Below are 15,350 nucleotides of genomic sequence, written 5' to 3' on the forward strand. Positions count from 1 at the left end.
GGTTTCACTTCCTGCACCAGTAACTCTAGTTCCTCCATTTTGTTACCTAGGCTCCTTGCATTAGTGTACAAACATCTTAATTTTTGCTGTTTAGCCTCACTCACATTCTGTACCCTATTAGGCACGGTTATTTTACTACCAGTATAACCTATTAGACTTGTATCTACACTGCCCTTCCTCCTACCTACAGCTGTATCCACTCTTACTTCATTTTCTTTCCACTCTACGCTTAATTCTGGCGTGGAGATTACCTGGACATCTCCCGACCATCTCCCCCAAATTCCTAGTTTAAAGCTCTCTTAATCAGTTGTGCCAGCCTCCATCCTAGAAGTCTATTTCCTTCCCTACTCTTATCGGGAAGGTTTACATTTCTTATCAGGGTTATTAATTCGCTAAGAAAAGGTCTGGGCTGTGTGTTTATAAGAAGCAGCACCCCGGCGTTTCTCTACATTCACCACTCATCACCACTGGCTTGCGTGTCAGAAAACACCATGAAGTGGCTTCTGCTCCTGAGTTTGGTGGCGCTCTCTCAGTGCCGGGTGACAAAGTGAGTACTGGGGGAACACACTACTTTGGGCTGCTGAACTCGGCTTTCTACATAGCAATGTGTGATTATCAAGTGAAATGTCTGCACTCCTCTCATTCTCTTCTGCACTCTCCATTCATGTATAGGCAGCAGCTGGGAACTACCCCGTAGCTTTGTGTTGTAGCGGAGGAATGAGGAAGGCAGGTCTTGTGGTTAAGGCACTGGAGTGGCATTTGAGAGATCTGGGTTAATTCCTGGCTCTAATATAGACTCCCTCTGTGACCATGGGCAAGTGACAGAGTCTCTCTCTGGGGATCAGTTCTCTGTGATAATATTAGTATTTATTATTTGTATTATCACAGCATGTAGGACCCACAAGTCATGGATCAGAACTCCATTGTGCTAGGCACTGGAAGACTGTCCCTTCCCTAAGTAGATAACAACCTTAGAATTAGAGAAGAGAGGACAGATGGATACAGACAGACCGATGGGAGAGTACAAGTTCATGAGGGACAGTGCTCTCTGCATACCAGCAGAGAAACTTTTATTCATGTTGGGTTTTTTTATAGGCATCTTGACAGAGGAGAGGTTTTTAGGAGGGATTTGAAGGAGGACAGTGAGGTAGCTTTGCAGATGTCTATGGGAAGGATGCAGGGCCATCCCTAGTCATTTTGGTGCCCTATGCAGGCCCCCCTCTGCATCCTGTGGGAAGTAGGAAGGGCTTACTTACTGCTGCCAGTGAGTGCAGGAAGCCCGACCCATCCTGCAGTCCTCAGGGGAAGGGCTGGCTGGAGTGGGGGCGGGGCTGGGGCAGAGCAGGGGTGGGAACCATGTGGAAGAGGCAGAGGAGGGGCTGGAGCAGCACACAGCTGTGTAGGGCACCAGGAAATTTGGTGCCCCAAATTTCCTGGTGTCCTACGCAGCTGCGTACTTTGCATATGGGTAAGGACGGCCCTGGGAGGACCTCCCAACCGTAGGGGGCAGGTGGGAGGAAGCATGAAGGTGCTTGATTGTAAATTTGCCAAGTGGGCAGTGGAGGCTGGCATCATGGGCCAATGGGAGGTGAGTATCGATAGCTTGATAGCAAATGAGGGATGAGAGGTAGGGTGGGTTTGTTTGAGTGTGAAGGGCCTTGAAAGTAAAGACAAGCAGCTTATGCCTGATGAGATGGAGGGATGCAAAGAGAGGACTTTCATGGTGTCAGAGGATGCTCTACGCACTGCTGGATAGTAACTCTTCCTGGCCTCTCTGGGGATTACATCTGTGGGGCCTACACCCCTTGCACTCCATCTCTTTGTTGCTTCCTCTTGGTCTGCAGACCCTCTGTCACTCCAGGAACTACTGCTGCTGCCTCCTTGCGACTTGGCCATCTGTCCGGGTCACCATGTGGCTTCCCCTTCTGGGGTATCCCAGTCCCTTCTTATATCCCTTCTTAGGCTCAAGCAGTCTTTCCAGTCTCTGCACAGCTGGTGCCACTTCCCCAGTGGCTCTTAGGGGAACCCGGAACCATTCTCTACTCTGGGTTCCAGCTCAGGGACCCTCTAATCAGCAGCCAAGATCTTTGCTGCCACTTTCCCTAAGCCTTTCCTACCTATCTGGCTTCCACCCCTCTCTGGGTTGGCCAGCCTCCCAACTTCCTCTTCTCAGGGAGGCTACCTGCCTCTGTAGTTTCAAAACATGCCGCCCTTCTCCCAGGGAGAGACTGCAGCCTATTTCCCTGCAGCCCCCTTCTGCTCTCTGCTCCCCAGCTATATGGAAGCCTTGCCTGTTCCTGCACAGGTGGGCTTCTTCTAATTAGGGCTTTTCTCTCAGCTTTAATTTCCCCCAGCTTGCCGCCTAATAGGTTAATTGGCCCCTCTGGCCTACCTTAACCCCTTCAAGGGGAGTGTTGGGAGGACACGCCATCACATGTGGTCAAAGTGACACACTAGGAAAATTATCTTTGCAGCAGCATTCTGAACGTGCATAGGTAGGGCAAGTCGGCATTTGTCAAAGCCAAGAAAAAGAACGTTGCAGCAACTGAGGCATGAAATGCGGAGAGCTGGGACGAGAGCTATAGTTGTCTGAAGGAAAGGCTGCATCTCAGAGAGCTTATGCAAGAAGATTTGGCAAGATTTAAACATAACCCGGATGTGAGGAGCTAGAGAAAAGTCCATGTGGAAGATGACCTCAGGTTATGGCCTGCATGAGAGGCAGGATGGGGTGGTTTCCAACAGTGATCAAGGAAAGAGATAGTGGGGGAGGGCATGATGGGAGGAGGAAGATTAGGAGCTCTGTTTTAGTCATGCTGGGGTGGAGCTGACAGTGAGACATCCTTGAGGAAATGTCAGGGAGACAGGCCTGTTGCAATTTCTTCCGAGACCCCTTCCCACTTGACTCCTCAAGCACTCTGTTTGACTGCGTATTTCCTCATTCAGGTGTCTTTGGCTGGCAAAGTGTAAAGCTATGCTGGGCTGATCTGACTCATCTGCAGGGGGTGGATGCAGGGTGCATCAAGGATCCAGAGCTACACAAATAACCCTGCTTCCCTTAGATACATTTACGCATCACATTCATTGCATTTACTATGTATTGTATCACACATTTGGGGATTGGCTTGGTTACTTTATAGGAACCAGTCCCTGTACAGCATGCTCTATCCATGCCATGGGCGACTTACGCATCTTTATGTTCCCATCTTATCTTGTCCATTGTTACCCTGTACTTTGTAAATGATTCCCTTGATGTTCCCTGCCTTATATTGGCTAGTTCAGCCATTCTCTCTTGGCTTACTACCCACTTACCTGTCCTGGTTAGCACAGACATTCTGTGTTCAGTCGCCTGATCTATTAATCTCTCTAACCCTATCTCCCCAACAATGAGGCTTCCCCCATGTTCAATTACTCCCATCAAGCCTGGCGTACAAGGCCAAGATTTCAGTTTGGGCATGAGGAGACAGGTCTAGCCGAGGGCGGTAGATATGTGAGTTATCGGTATAGATATAGTAGTGGAATTTCTGTTTGTGGATAAGATTGCACAGAGATAAGGGATAGAAGGATAACAGACAGGGACAAAGGATCCTTCCAGAAAGTTGAAGGTGGATCCACTGAAGACATCGAAGAGTGATTACAGATATAGGAGGGAGAACCATGAGAGTAGAGAGACATGGAAGCCAAGGGAGAACGTGATTTCAAGCAGAACAGTGTGGTCAACGGAGTCAAGGCAGCTGATAATACTTCCCTTGTCCATCTTGTCTATTTCCGCCGGGTCATCTCTCTGTCATCTCTAGTACACATGTGCTGGAATTTTCCAAGGGTCCTATGGGAATTATGTGCCCAACTCCCATTGACTTTCAGTGCACTGGGACCCCAACTCCTTTACACTCCTTTGATAATCCTAGGTGTACTAAGGGGTCTCAGTGCAATGTAAAAGCTGGATTGCACAGTATTCCCTGACCACAAGGTTTGTCTACTGCTTATTTGTTCCTGATCAGTCTCTTTCCCCACCCTTGATGATTAGGGTCTCCCTGAAGAAGATGAAATCCCTGAGGCAGAACCTTAAGGAACATGGCTTGCTGGAGGATTTCCTGAAGAAACACCCTTACAACCCGGCCTCCAAGTATTTCCCCAGCCTGGCCAACGAGGATGCCAGTGAGCCCCTAACAAACTACATGGACGTGAGTATGGCAGGAGAGCAGGTCTTGTAGCCTCCCTCTCCACATCAAAGCTTCCCACTCCTCTGCCAAGAGCTGATCTCTCCTCCTCCCAAAAGTGCCCCAACCCACTCCCTTGCCCATGTGCTTCCAACCAAGCTCTCATCTTGCTGCTGCCAAGAACCTGTGCTGGGCCACCCAGCCCTGATTGGATGGTGTCAAGGTTCCTTTACCACTCTGAACTCTAGGTGGGGACCTGCATGAAAGACCCCCTAAGCTTATTTTTACCAGCTTAGGTTAAAAACTTCCTCAAGGTACAAACTTTGCCTTGTCCTTGAACCGTATGCTGCCACCACCAAGCGTGTTAAACAAAGAACAGGGAGAGAGCCCACTTGGAGACATCTTCCCCCAAAATATCCCCCCAAGCCCTACACCCCCTTTCCTGGGGAAGGCTTGTTAAAAATCCTCACCAATTTGTACAGGTGAACACAGATCCAAAACCCTTGGATCTTAAGAAGAATGAAAAATCAATCAGGTTCTTAAAAGAAGAATTTTAATTAAAGAAAAGGTAAAAGAATCACCTCTGTAAAATTAGGATGGTAAATACCTTACAGGGTAATCAGATTCAAAACATAGAGAATTCCTCTAGGCAAAACCTTAAATTACAAAAAGACACAAAAACAGGAATATACCTTCCATCCAGAACAGCTTATTTTACCAGCCATTTAACAAAAGGAAATCTTATGCATTTCTAGCTAGATTACTTACTAACTAACAGAAGTTCTGAGACTGCATTTCTGATCTGTTCCTGGCAACAGCATCACCCAGACAGATGAACCCTTTGTTTTTCCCCCCCATCCCGGTTTGGAAGTATCTTGTCTCCTCATTGGTCATTTTGGTCAGGGGCCAGCAAGGTTATCTTTGCTTCTTAAGCCTTTAGAGGTGAAAGGGTTTTGCCTCTGGCCAGGAGGGATTTTATTGCACTGTATACAGAAAGGTGGTTAGCCTTCCCTTTATTTTTATGACAGATGGGATTAAGAAGAGCACTGGGAACAGCACTCCCAGGGTCTGCTGGCTCCCCCCTACTCACCGGCCCCTCTCACACACTGTTATTTATGGGGACTAGGGCTAAATGACTCTGTGCCTCAGATGCCAGTAGGTGCTAGGAGCCAAGCTTGGCAAAGTGATGGCAGAGGAACACCAGGTCAGGCTGAGCCTGTAGCGAGGGCTCCATAGCCCAGACCCTCAGCTGGTGTAAATCAGCTTGGACAGCTATAAGGGTTTACACCAGCTGAGGATCTAGCCCTTGGATGGCAATGGTTCCCTCTCTTTACATCTTTCTTTGTCCTGCTTTGGCAGATCGAGTATTATGGAACCATCTCCATTGGCACCCCAGCCCAGGAGTTCTCTGTCCTCTTCGACACCGGCTCTGTACTGCTCCAGGACAGCCTGCAGTAAGTCACCTGTAATGCCTCTTGCCTTGACATTCCAGCTGGGCAGGTTGATTGAAATCAGAGAGATTTACATTAGCAAGGAGGAACCTTAATTGAAATAATTGATTTTAATCTTGCTTTGCATTTGTACTTTTTAGTTATTTTTCTAAAGGAAGTTGATTCTCACTGGTTTGTTACCACTATAAACATGTTGAGGCCCCACCCTACTCACACCATCCCCCCTCCCTCTGTCGTTCACTCTCCCCAACCCTCTCTCACTTTCACCAGGCTGGGGCAGGGGGGTTGGGGTGCGGGCTCTGGGTTGGGGCTGAGGGTTTGGGAATGTGGGAGGGGGCTCTGGGCTAAGCCTAGGGCAGGCAATTGGGGTGCAGTAGGGGGTGAGGGGCGTGGGCTCTGGGAAGGAGTTTGGGTGCAGGAGGGGGCTCTGGGCTGGGGTAGGGGTGCAGGATTCAGGCTTTGGGAGGGAGTTCCAGTGAGGGAGGGGGCTCAGGGCTGGGGGTCGGGGTGGAGGAGGGGATATGGGGTGCAGACTCTGGGAGGGTGTTCGGGTGCGGGAGGGGGCTCAGGGCTGGGGCAGGGGTTTGGGGTGTAGGGTGCAGGCTCCGACCAGGAGGCGCTTACTTCGGGTGGCTCCCGGTCGGTGGTGCAGCAGGGCTAAGGCAGGCTCTCTGCCTGCCCTGGTCCCACGCTGCTCCTGGAAGAAGCCAGCATGGCCCTGGGGAGTGGGAGGGGGAGAGGGGCTCTGCCCGCTGCCCTTGCCTGCAGGCACCAACCCCACAGCTCCCATTGGCTGCAGTTCCTGGCCAATGGGAGCTGCGGAGTTAGTGCTGGAGTTGGGGGGAGCGCACAGAAACCCCCCACCTCTCCACCAGGGGCCTCAGGAACATGCTGGCTGCTTCTGGAAGCAGCACAGGGCCAGGACAGGCAGGGAGGCTGTCTTAGCCCTGCTGTGCTGCCGGACTTTTAGCTGCCTAAAATCTCCCGGATTGGATTCAGTAGCCTCCAGGAGATAGGGCCTGATTCTGGGAGACTCCCGACGAAACCAGGAAGGTTGGCAATACACATTTATTTACGCAATTATATAGCTTAATATACAATTATTCAGATAAATAATTTGTACGTTTTTCAATTATTTTAGAGAATGGTGGGGGATGCATTTCTTATTCACTATGTAATTACTTTTTGATTTGTGTCAAACTCAATTTGCATGGAAATTGGAATTCACTTTAAAATGCAAAATCCAGCTTTTAAAAAAAATTAGTTAAAACTCCTTTGAATGGGCTGGATACATAAGAAAGAAAAATTTATCAAAACATGTTTTGCATTTAAAAATAACAGATTTGTGAAACAAAGGAAGTGTTATCTGTAGTTAGTGAATTGAACTGATTGTTTCTGATCAGCGTGTCCTTCAAGATTTTAGAACTTGCAGAGCTCATCCTCTCGCACCTAGTTTTTACTCAGAGATTGGAAGAGGAAAACAAGCATTCCCACTTTTCAATTTCCAATTAGTTTCTTAAATTGGAATGAACTAGTCCATGAACTGAACTAGTTAATAAACGGATATAAAGAAAGTATTCTCTTTGCACTTGCAGAAGAGCCTACTGCTGTCAAAAGCTTGTTTAGCACTTGAAGAAACTGTGTTTCCAGATTATGAGAGCATTGAAATTCCACCAGTTCCATTGACTTTCTTTAAAGGCAGAAAACATGCACTGCTTAATCTTAACATTTGTATGTAATGTAGATGATTTTAGTGGATTTTAGTAAGTTTAGACCTTAACATATGTTATCCTAATGTCAAGGTTAATTTTAAATAGGATTTTTAAAATCATCTATTTTTATCCACCTCAGAAGCCAGAGAGCAGTAGGTCTCCCTCCATTATCCCTCCATGTGCTGCATGGTGTCAGACGGAAAACAGGCCCTACTCAGACCTGAAGCTAGATCCACAAAGGCACTTAGGTGTGGCAATGCTGAGCGCTGCAGTGCTTGACTCTTCGGCACCCTGTCCCCACTAAGGAATTCATAGCCTGTTTAGGCATCCAGGCTCTCTATACAACACATGGGGAGAGTTACAAGTGTCCGTCTGTGACCATCTGACTCTTCTGTACTTGCAGCAAATCACAACCAATTCAACCCATCAGATTCCTCCACCTATGAGGCCACTAATGAGAGTCTCTCCATCCAGTATGGCAGTGGCAGCATGACCGGATTCCTGGCGTACGACACCGTCCAGGTAAATCACAAGAAAGGATCAAGATTAGGAGTTATAAGGACAGGACGCATCGGGGAATCTAAAGCGGAATTCCACATGGAGTGAACGGGAGAGGGGGATAGAGAAGGGTAGAGAAGAGAGGAGATAAAGCCAGAGAAAGAGGTGGAAGACACAAGAGCAAGCCAGAGATCATCTGCATTTTTGTATCATGCTCACTCTATTTTACCCACTTACAAGCAGAGTGCAGCTCATATGTTGACTCCTATTGAAGAGGGTAGGGTGTACAGCACCACTGCTCCCTACTGTATGGAACAGAGCTGCTCTGCTGTATACAGTTAGTGTCTTTGTATGGCAGGGAGGCTTTTAGAGCAGGAGGATCTCAGTTTTCTCTCTGCTGTTGGCTTGAAGTGTGGCATGAGTGTGGCATCCAGAATAGGAACAACTGCGAAATCCTAGGTGATCAAAGGGGCTTTATAGGATTGTTCATACATATAATACCCATTGACACTATTCTTAATACTGGGGCCTCCTTCTGATCTCATGCTGGTAACTGCCCACTTCAGCTGGACGACTCCACAAAGAATGAAATCAAAGTCAGACCCATTAGCGCCTATGCACATAACCCAGTCATTCTTAGGCTGTTCCCATATGTGGGAGAGAGCAGAGTTCAGCTTCTGAAAACTTCCCACCCATGAAGTTCCCTCTGGTAGGACTTAGCAGTTTCTCCTCGGGTATAGCATGTGTTTGATTGTCCCCATCCCTCCCCCAAGATTGGAGGCATTGTGGACACCAAACAGATCTTTGGCCTGAGTGAAACTCAGCCCGGCACAGCCTTTGAGTACTCCGAATTTGATGGGATCTTGGGTCTGGCCTTCCCAAGCATTGCCTCTTCTGGAGCTACCCCCGTCTTCGACAACATGATGAATGAGGGTTTGGTGAACCAGGACCTCTTCTCTGTCTACCTGAGCTCGTAAGTCAGGGCTGGAAACAGCCCATCTACTGCAGTGAGATTCACGTTCCTATACTGCCTCTCACACTGAGTGACCCCTGCAACGTTTGCATTAGAATTCCCCAAAAGCAGCTGTGACGGGTTCAGTCACAGAGTTCCCTTGGGAGTGTCACCTGACATGCTGAAGTTTCCTCTGAGCCCGTTTCCCCTGCAAGTTTGGGACTCCAGACCCCTGCCTTGTTGAGCCAGACACGCTAGCCTGTTGCAACATAGACCCAGGTCTGGTCCACGCCCCCAGAGCTGCAGCGTTAACCAAAAACTGCTCAGCAGGTCACCTATCTCCAGCATCCAGACACCCAGTTCCCAATGGGACCCAAACCCAAAATAAATCCGTTTTACTCTGTATAAAGCTTATACAGGGTAAACTCATAAATTGTCTGCCCTCTATAACACTGATAGAGAGATATGCACAGCTGTTTGCTCCCCCGGGTATTAATCACTTACTCTGGGTTCATTAATAAACAAAAATGATTTTATTAAGTATAAAAAGTAGGATTTAAGTGGGTCCAAGTAGTAACAAACAGAACAAAGTAAGTCACTGTCAGAAATATAAAGGGAAGGGTAACCACCTTTAAAATTCCTCTTGGCCAGAGGAAAAACCCTTTCACCTGTAAAGGGTTAAGAAGCTAGGATAACCTCGCTGGCACCTGATCAAAATGACCAATGAGGAGACAAGATACTTTCAAAGCTGGAGCAGGGGAGAAACAAAGGGTCTGTCTGTGTGATGCTTTTGCCAGGGACAGAACAGGAATGGAGTCTTAGAATTTAGTAAGTAATCTAGCTAGATATGCGTTAGTTTCTGATTTCTTTAAATGGCTGAGGAAATAAGCTGTGCTGAAAGGAATGGATATTCCTGTCTTTGTGTCTTTTTGTAACTTAAGGTTTTGCCTAGAGGCATTCTCTATCTTTTGAATCTAATTACCCTGTAAGGTATTTGCCATCCTGATTTTACAGAGGTGATTCTTTTTACTTTTTCTTCTATTAAAATTCTTCTTGTAAGAAACTGAATGCTTCTTTTCATTGTTCTTAAGATCCAACGCTTTGGGTCTCTGCTCACCTATGCAAATTGGTGAGGATTTTTATCAAACCTTCCCCAGAAAGGGGGGTGCAAGGCTTTGGTGAGGATTTTGGGGGAAAGACGTTTCCAAACAGCTCTTTCCCAATAGTAAACCCAGTTAGACGTTTGGTGGTGGCAGTGAAAGTCCAAGGGCAACAGGTAAAATAGTTTGTACCTTGGGGAAGTTTTAACCTAAGCTGGTAAAAGTAAGCTTAGGAGGTTTTCATGCAGGTCCCCACATCTGTTCCCTAGAGTTCAGAGTGGGGAAGGAACCTTGACATGGTGGCAGAGCGGTGGGATCAACTTGAAATCATTTTGAGATCAATTTGAGATTTTTTGAACCAGAAACACAGATTTTAAAAGGGATTTTTTTTTCCTTTGGGCTGCTGGAAAGCAGGTTTCCAACTGGAAGTAGTTGGAGTTTTTTTTCTCTGCTTTGGGGCCAGAGCAGAGACAAAAGGGAATTGTCTTTTGTGAGCTGGAGTTTTCTCTACCTAAAGGCAGGGTAGTTAACCTCGTGCAGGGAAATTCACAAGACTTCACAGACCTGAAGTTGTTTTTTTACCTAAGAGCAACTAGAGGGGTTTTCTGCCTATTTGCCTGGAGACAAAGGTGTTAGGTTTTTTGGTTTTTTTTAGGATTCCTCTGTTGGCTGACAATCACTATCAGAGAATATAGGTATCATATTACAGCACAGCAAAATTTTACAAGCAAGTTTTTTGTTTCTTTCTAACTCTCGGGTATAAAGTTAGTTAAAAACAGAGAGGTTAGGATGACAGACTCCATGGTTCAACAAAAGCTGGAATTAGGCTGATTGGAAGCTGAGGGAAAACAAAAGGAATATGAAAGATGGATAGAACTCATGCGATTGAGATGGATGCAAATGCAGCCAGGGAAAAAGAAATGGAGGCTGCCCACAGGAGGGAAATGGAGGCAAAGGACAAAGAACTGGAGGCAAAGGAAAAAGAGAGCAAGCATGCACTGGAGATGGAGAAGGCAAAGGCTCAGCAGAATACACCAACAAACCCTAGCAATCCTTGTCCAGGTACCACTTCCCATCCCAGAAAGTTCTCCACCTACAAAGCAGGCCATGATACCGAGGCCTTCTTAGAAAACTTCCAAAGGTCCTGCCTTGGGTACAACATCTCTACAGACCAATACATGGTAGAGCTGAGGCCGCAGATCAGTGGACCCTTAGCTGAGGTGGCGGCTGAAATGCCTAAGGAACAAATGAACCAGTATGAACTGTTTAAAACCAAGGTGAGAGTCAGAATGGGGCTAACCCCCGAGCATTCTCATCGGTGGTTCAGAGCACTAAGGTGGAAACCAGACGTGTTATTTACCCAACATGCCTACCACCTTGTGAAACATTGGGATGTCTTGATATCAGGAGCAAGTGTTAAATCTCCAGCAGATTTGCCCTTCCTAATGCAAATGGAATTGTTCTTAGAGGGTGTTCCTGAGGAAATAGAAAGATACATCCTAGATGGGAAGCCCAAAACTGTAATCGAGGCGGAGGAGATTGGAGCCAAATGGGTGGAGGTGGCAGAGAAGAAAAAAACTGGTTGCAGTTGGAGCGGATACCAGAAGGGACAACCTCAGACCACACCCTACTACCGGGGGCAGCCCAAGGCCCCACCTACCCCCCAAAGAACCCTCCAGACACCTTATCGTCCAGCCACACCATTCTCCAGAAACCCACCTCGCCGCAATGACCCGTCAGCTGGATGATGTTTTAAATGCAATGAGCTGGGGCATGTAAAGGCCAACTGCCCCAAGAACCCCAACAGATTACAGTTCATTGCACGGGAATCACACAGAGGTCCTCAGGCCCAGAAAGCTCCCAGATACCCTTGGAGCGGAGGGAAACTGTGAGTGTGGGCGGGAAGAAGGTCACTGCGTGGAGGGACACCGGAGGACAAGTGTCAGCTATCCATGCTTAGTAGACCCCAATTTAATCAACCCAGAGATCACTGAATTTCTGACCTTAAATGGTTTTCATTTTCAAAACATTGCATTTTTGCTTCAGAAATACTTTGTAAAAAAAAAGTGAAAATGTGCCCAATTTTGTTCTCTAAGAGTCTTATTTCTGAAAGCAAATGTTCACACCAGCTGGGGGGAAAGACAATGGGCAAGATGGACAATGGGCTGTCCACTGATCTCTGAAAGAGATCCTAATTCTTCAGTGACCCACTTCCAATTGCCTCTGGAGAACAGAACATGGGCTTCAGCAGTGCCCCTCTCCCAAACTTCCTGGTGGGGGAGGAAAACTGAATACAGTTCCCAAGACCACCTCTTTTGACCTGAGTGGCAAGTCAATGTCTAGGTTGTTTCCATTAGGAGGAGCCATTGGTGATGGAGTCAGATATCTTTGATGCAAGCCTGCCTATTTACCCAGAATGTACAGGAGAAATCAAACAACAGGAGACAGTTTCTGTACTCCCAGCTCCGAGGCCCTTTCAGCCAGCACTCTGCCCAAAACCTCTCTCTCTAGGCTTTGCAAAGGGTCATGCTCAGTGCTTCTTCAGCCTGTGTCTGAAGCTTTCTTGCTGCCTTCTTCTTGCTTCTCTGGTGTGTTTGTCGCTTCTCTCTCACACAGCGTCCTCCACCAACCAATACCCAGCAAAACTCCTCTGCCCACGTGCAGACTCTCCTGTGCCTTTGTTTTGGCTGGAGACCACTGTTATTTTTATAAAGGAGCGTAACGGTTTCTATTATCTTAAATGAAGGGTGGTGGTTCTACCTACCAGTTTCAAGGAAGTTAAACCTGACATATAACAGGTGCCAAAACTAAAACCACCCCTGACTACTGGGCCACCAGGCAGCTCCCATTCAGCTCCAGGGTGCTAGACAGCAGGACAGGCATGTGTCATAGGATCACAGAATATCAGGGATGGAAGGGACCTCAAGAAGTCATCTCGTCCAACCCCCTGCTCAAAGCAGGACCAACCCCAACTAAATCATCCCAGCCAGGGCTTTGTCAAGCCTGACCTTAAAAACCTCTAAGGAAGGAGATTCCACCACCTCCCTAGGTAACGCATTCCAATGCTTCACCACCCTCCTAATGAAATAGTGTTTCCTAATATCCAAGCTAGACCTCCCCCACTGGAAATTGAGACCATTGCTCCTTATTCTGTCATCTGCCATCACTGAGAACAGTCTAGATTCATCCTCTTTGGAACCCCCTTTCAGGTAGTTGAAAGCAGCTATCAAATCCCCCCTCATTCTTCTCTTCTGCAGACTAAATAATCCCAATTCCCTCAGCCTCTCCTCATAAGTCATGTGCTCCAGCCCCCTAATCATTTTTGTTGCCCTCCACTGGACTCTTTCCAATTTTTCCACATCCTTCTTGTAGTGTGGGGCCCAAAACTGGACACAGTACTCCAGATGAGGCCTCACCAATGCCGAATAGAGGGGAACGATCATGTTCTTCGATCTACGGGCAATGCTCCTATTTATACAGCCCAAAATGCCATTAGCCTTCTTGGTAACAAGGGCACACTGTTGACTCAGATCCAGCTTCTCAGCCACTGTAACCCCTAGGTCCGTTTCTGCAGAACTGCTGCCGAGCCACTTGGTCCCTAGTCTGTAGCAGTGCATGGGATTCTTCCGTCCTAAGTGCAGGACTCTGCACTTGTCCTTGTTGAACCCCATCAGATTTCTTTTGGCCCAATCCTCTAATTTGTCTAGGTCCCTCTGTATCCTATCCCTCCCCTCCAGGTAGGGTAGGGAGTGTGAATCATTAAAGCCCATGAGCATCTTCAGGCTGGGGAGCTACAGCACAGGAAGCTCATTAGGAAATAGCAGGGGAGCACAGAGCTAAAGTCATCAGACTACTGGGCCAGACCTGGTTGCACTCCCGGCTCAGTGTGCTATAGACGGGACCTGCTGGGATAAGCAATTAACACCAGGGGAAGGATGAAGCTGTCTACGCTGAGCAACAGCCCCAACAAAAGGCCTTGGTACTGGCCAGATCTGACCGTGCTACATTGGATATGGAAAAGTCTCTTTTCCTTAGTTTGGATGAGCAGAGCTGGCCTGGAATGAAAGAGTGCCCCTGGAAACCACTCTATTCAGGTCTCTCTTGGTGCCACACGTCACTGGCACCAGGAATTTGGTGCTAGTCTCGTTAATGGGCAGAATTTATTTTCCATGCCCCCCTCGAAAGCTTTCAACAAAGAAGCAAAATGGATCACAGGTTTCAAGAAGGAAGGTTGGGTAGAGATGTCTGACGCCTATGTAAGCAGGGTCTGAATGAATGCTTCCCTGACAGCTAGCTGGGAGGAGGAGAAACTTTGGGTGTGTTAATGTAAATACAGTTTGCTCCTGATCTGTTTAAATATTTAACAGATACAGCGGTGTCAAGGTGATCAACTTTGGTTGGTGTTGGGTACAAATCACCTTAGGACTGAACACAGGGGTATTGAAATATGGTTGCCAATGTTGTAATTGTTGTAGAAATACAGGAAATCAGGCCTGTATTTAACCTGTCCCAAAATAGGGGGCCACCCTCAACTGAAAGAACCTTGTTAAGCCACGGGCTCAAATATCAATTTAACAAAGAAATTGATACGTATTAGGCTTGTTATCCCAAGGGGAGCCTCTGACACACTGCAAACCAAACACACTGCTTCAGGTAGAATAAACAAACAGATTTATTAACTATAAAGATCCATGTTAAGTGGTCTGGTTACTTTTCAGTCAGGCTCTCCCCTTTGATCAGTGTTTCAGTCGCTTGGTGGTGGTGGTGTCTGTAGATGTAGGTGGAAGAAGAGGGATCATGGCAAAATGTCTCTCCCTTTTATAGAATCATAGAATATTAGGGTTGGAAGAGACCTCAGGAGGTCATCTAGTCCAACCCCCTGCTCAAAGCATGTCCCCTGCTTTTATCCTGTCCTTTCTTCCCTCTTGTCTTTGCCCCCACCCCTTCAGAGTCAGGTGAGTATTACCTCATTGCAGTCCCAAACTGCCCAAAGGAAGGGGGGTGACTCCCTCGAGGGTCTAACAGATTCTTTTGTTGCTGCCTAAGCCAGTGTCCGTTGTTGCTGTGAGGTTGGGCTGGGTTTGTCCCATCAATGCCCTGACGAGGTGTGAACGGCCTCTCTGCTCCTGGAGAGTTTTTGCATGGGCTTGCTTTAAGCCATGAGGATACATTTTCAGCCTCATAACTATATACATGAAATTATAACCTATGACATTACTATAACTTTACTGTAACAATTACCATAACATCACTATAACAACCATGCTCAGTGCATCATGAGCCTTCCGAAGACACCCGACATGACATGACAAACTTTGCATTGGATACCACACAATCATTTTATAAAGATGAACATGGGGGTGTAGGGTGTTCTCCCAAGGTAAAGAGTGTCACACCTCTCCTCTTAGTTCACTGCGAGAGGGTTAGTCACTGACTATCTCAAAGGCAGTGCACCCGGGGTCCTCTTTCCTGAACAGGGC

At 47.3% G+C, this 15,350-nt stretch overlaps 1 protein-coding gene across 1 annotated transcript; it reads left to right on the forward strand.

Annotated features, from left to right (window-relative positions):
* Positions 1-491: 491 nt before the first annotated feature.
* LOC144267162 (pepsin A-like) lies at positions 492-8,795 on the forward strand. Its single transcript, XM_077820880.1, has 6 exons — positions 492-547; positions 4,025-4,181; positions 5,517-5,588; positions 7,477-7,506; positions 7,708-7,842; positions 8,592-8,795. Exons 1-6 carry the CDS (start codon positions 492-494, stop codon positions 8,793-8,795), a joined length of 654 nt encoding a protein of 217 aa, XP_077677006.1.
* Positions 8,796-15,350: the final 6,555 nt, after the last annotated feature.

This window comes from Eretmochelys imbricata, chromosome 6, assembly GCF_965152235.1.
Source record: "Eretmochelys imbricata isolate rEreImb1 chromosome 6, rEreImb1.hap1, whole genome shotgun sequence".
NCBI lineage: Eukaryota > Metazoa > Chordata > Testudines > Cheloniidae > Eretmochelys > Eretmochelys imbricata.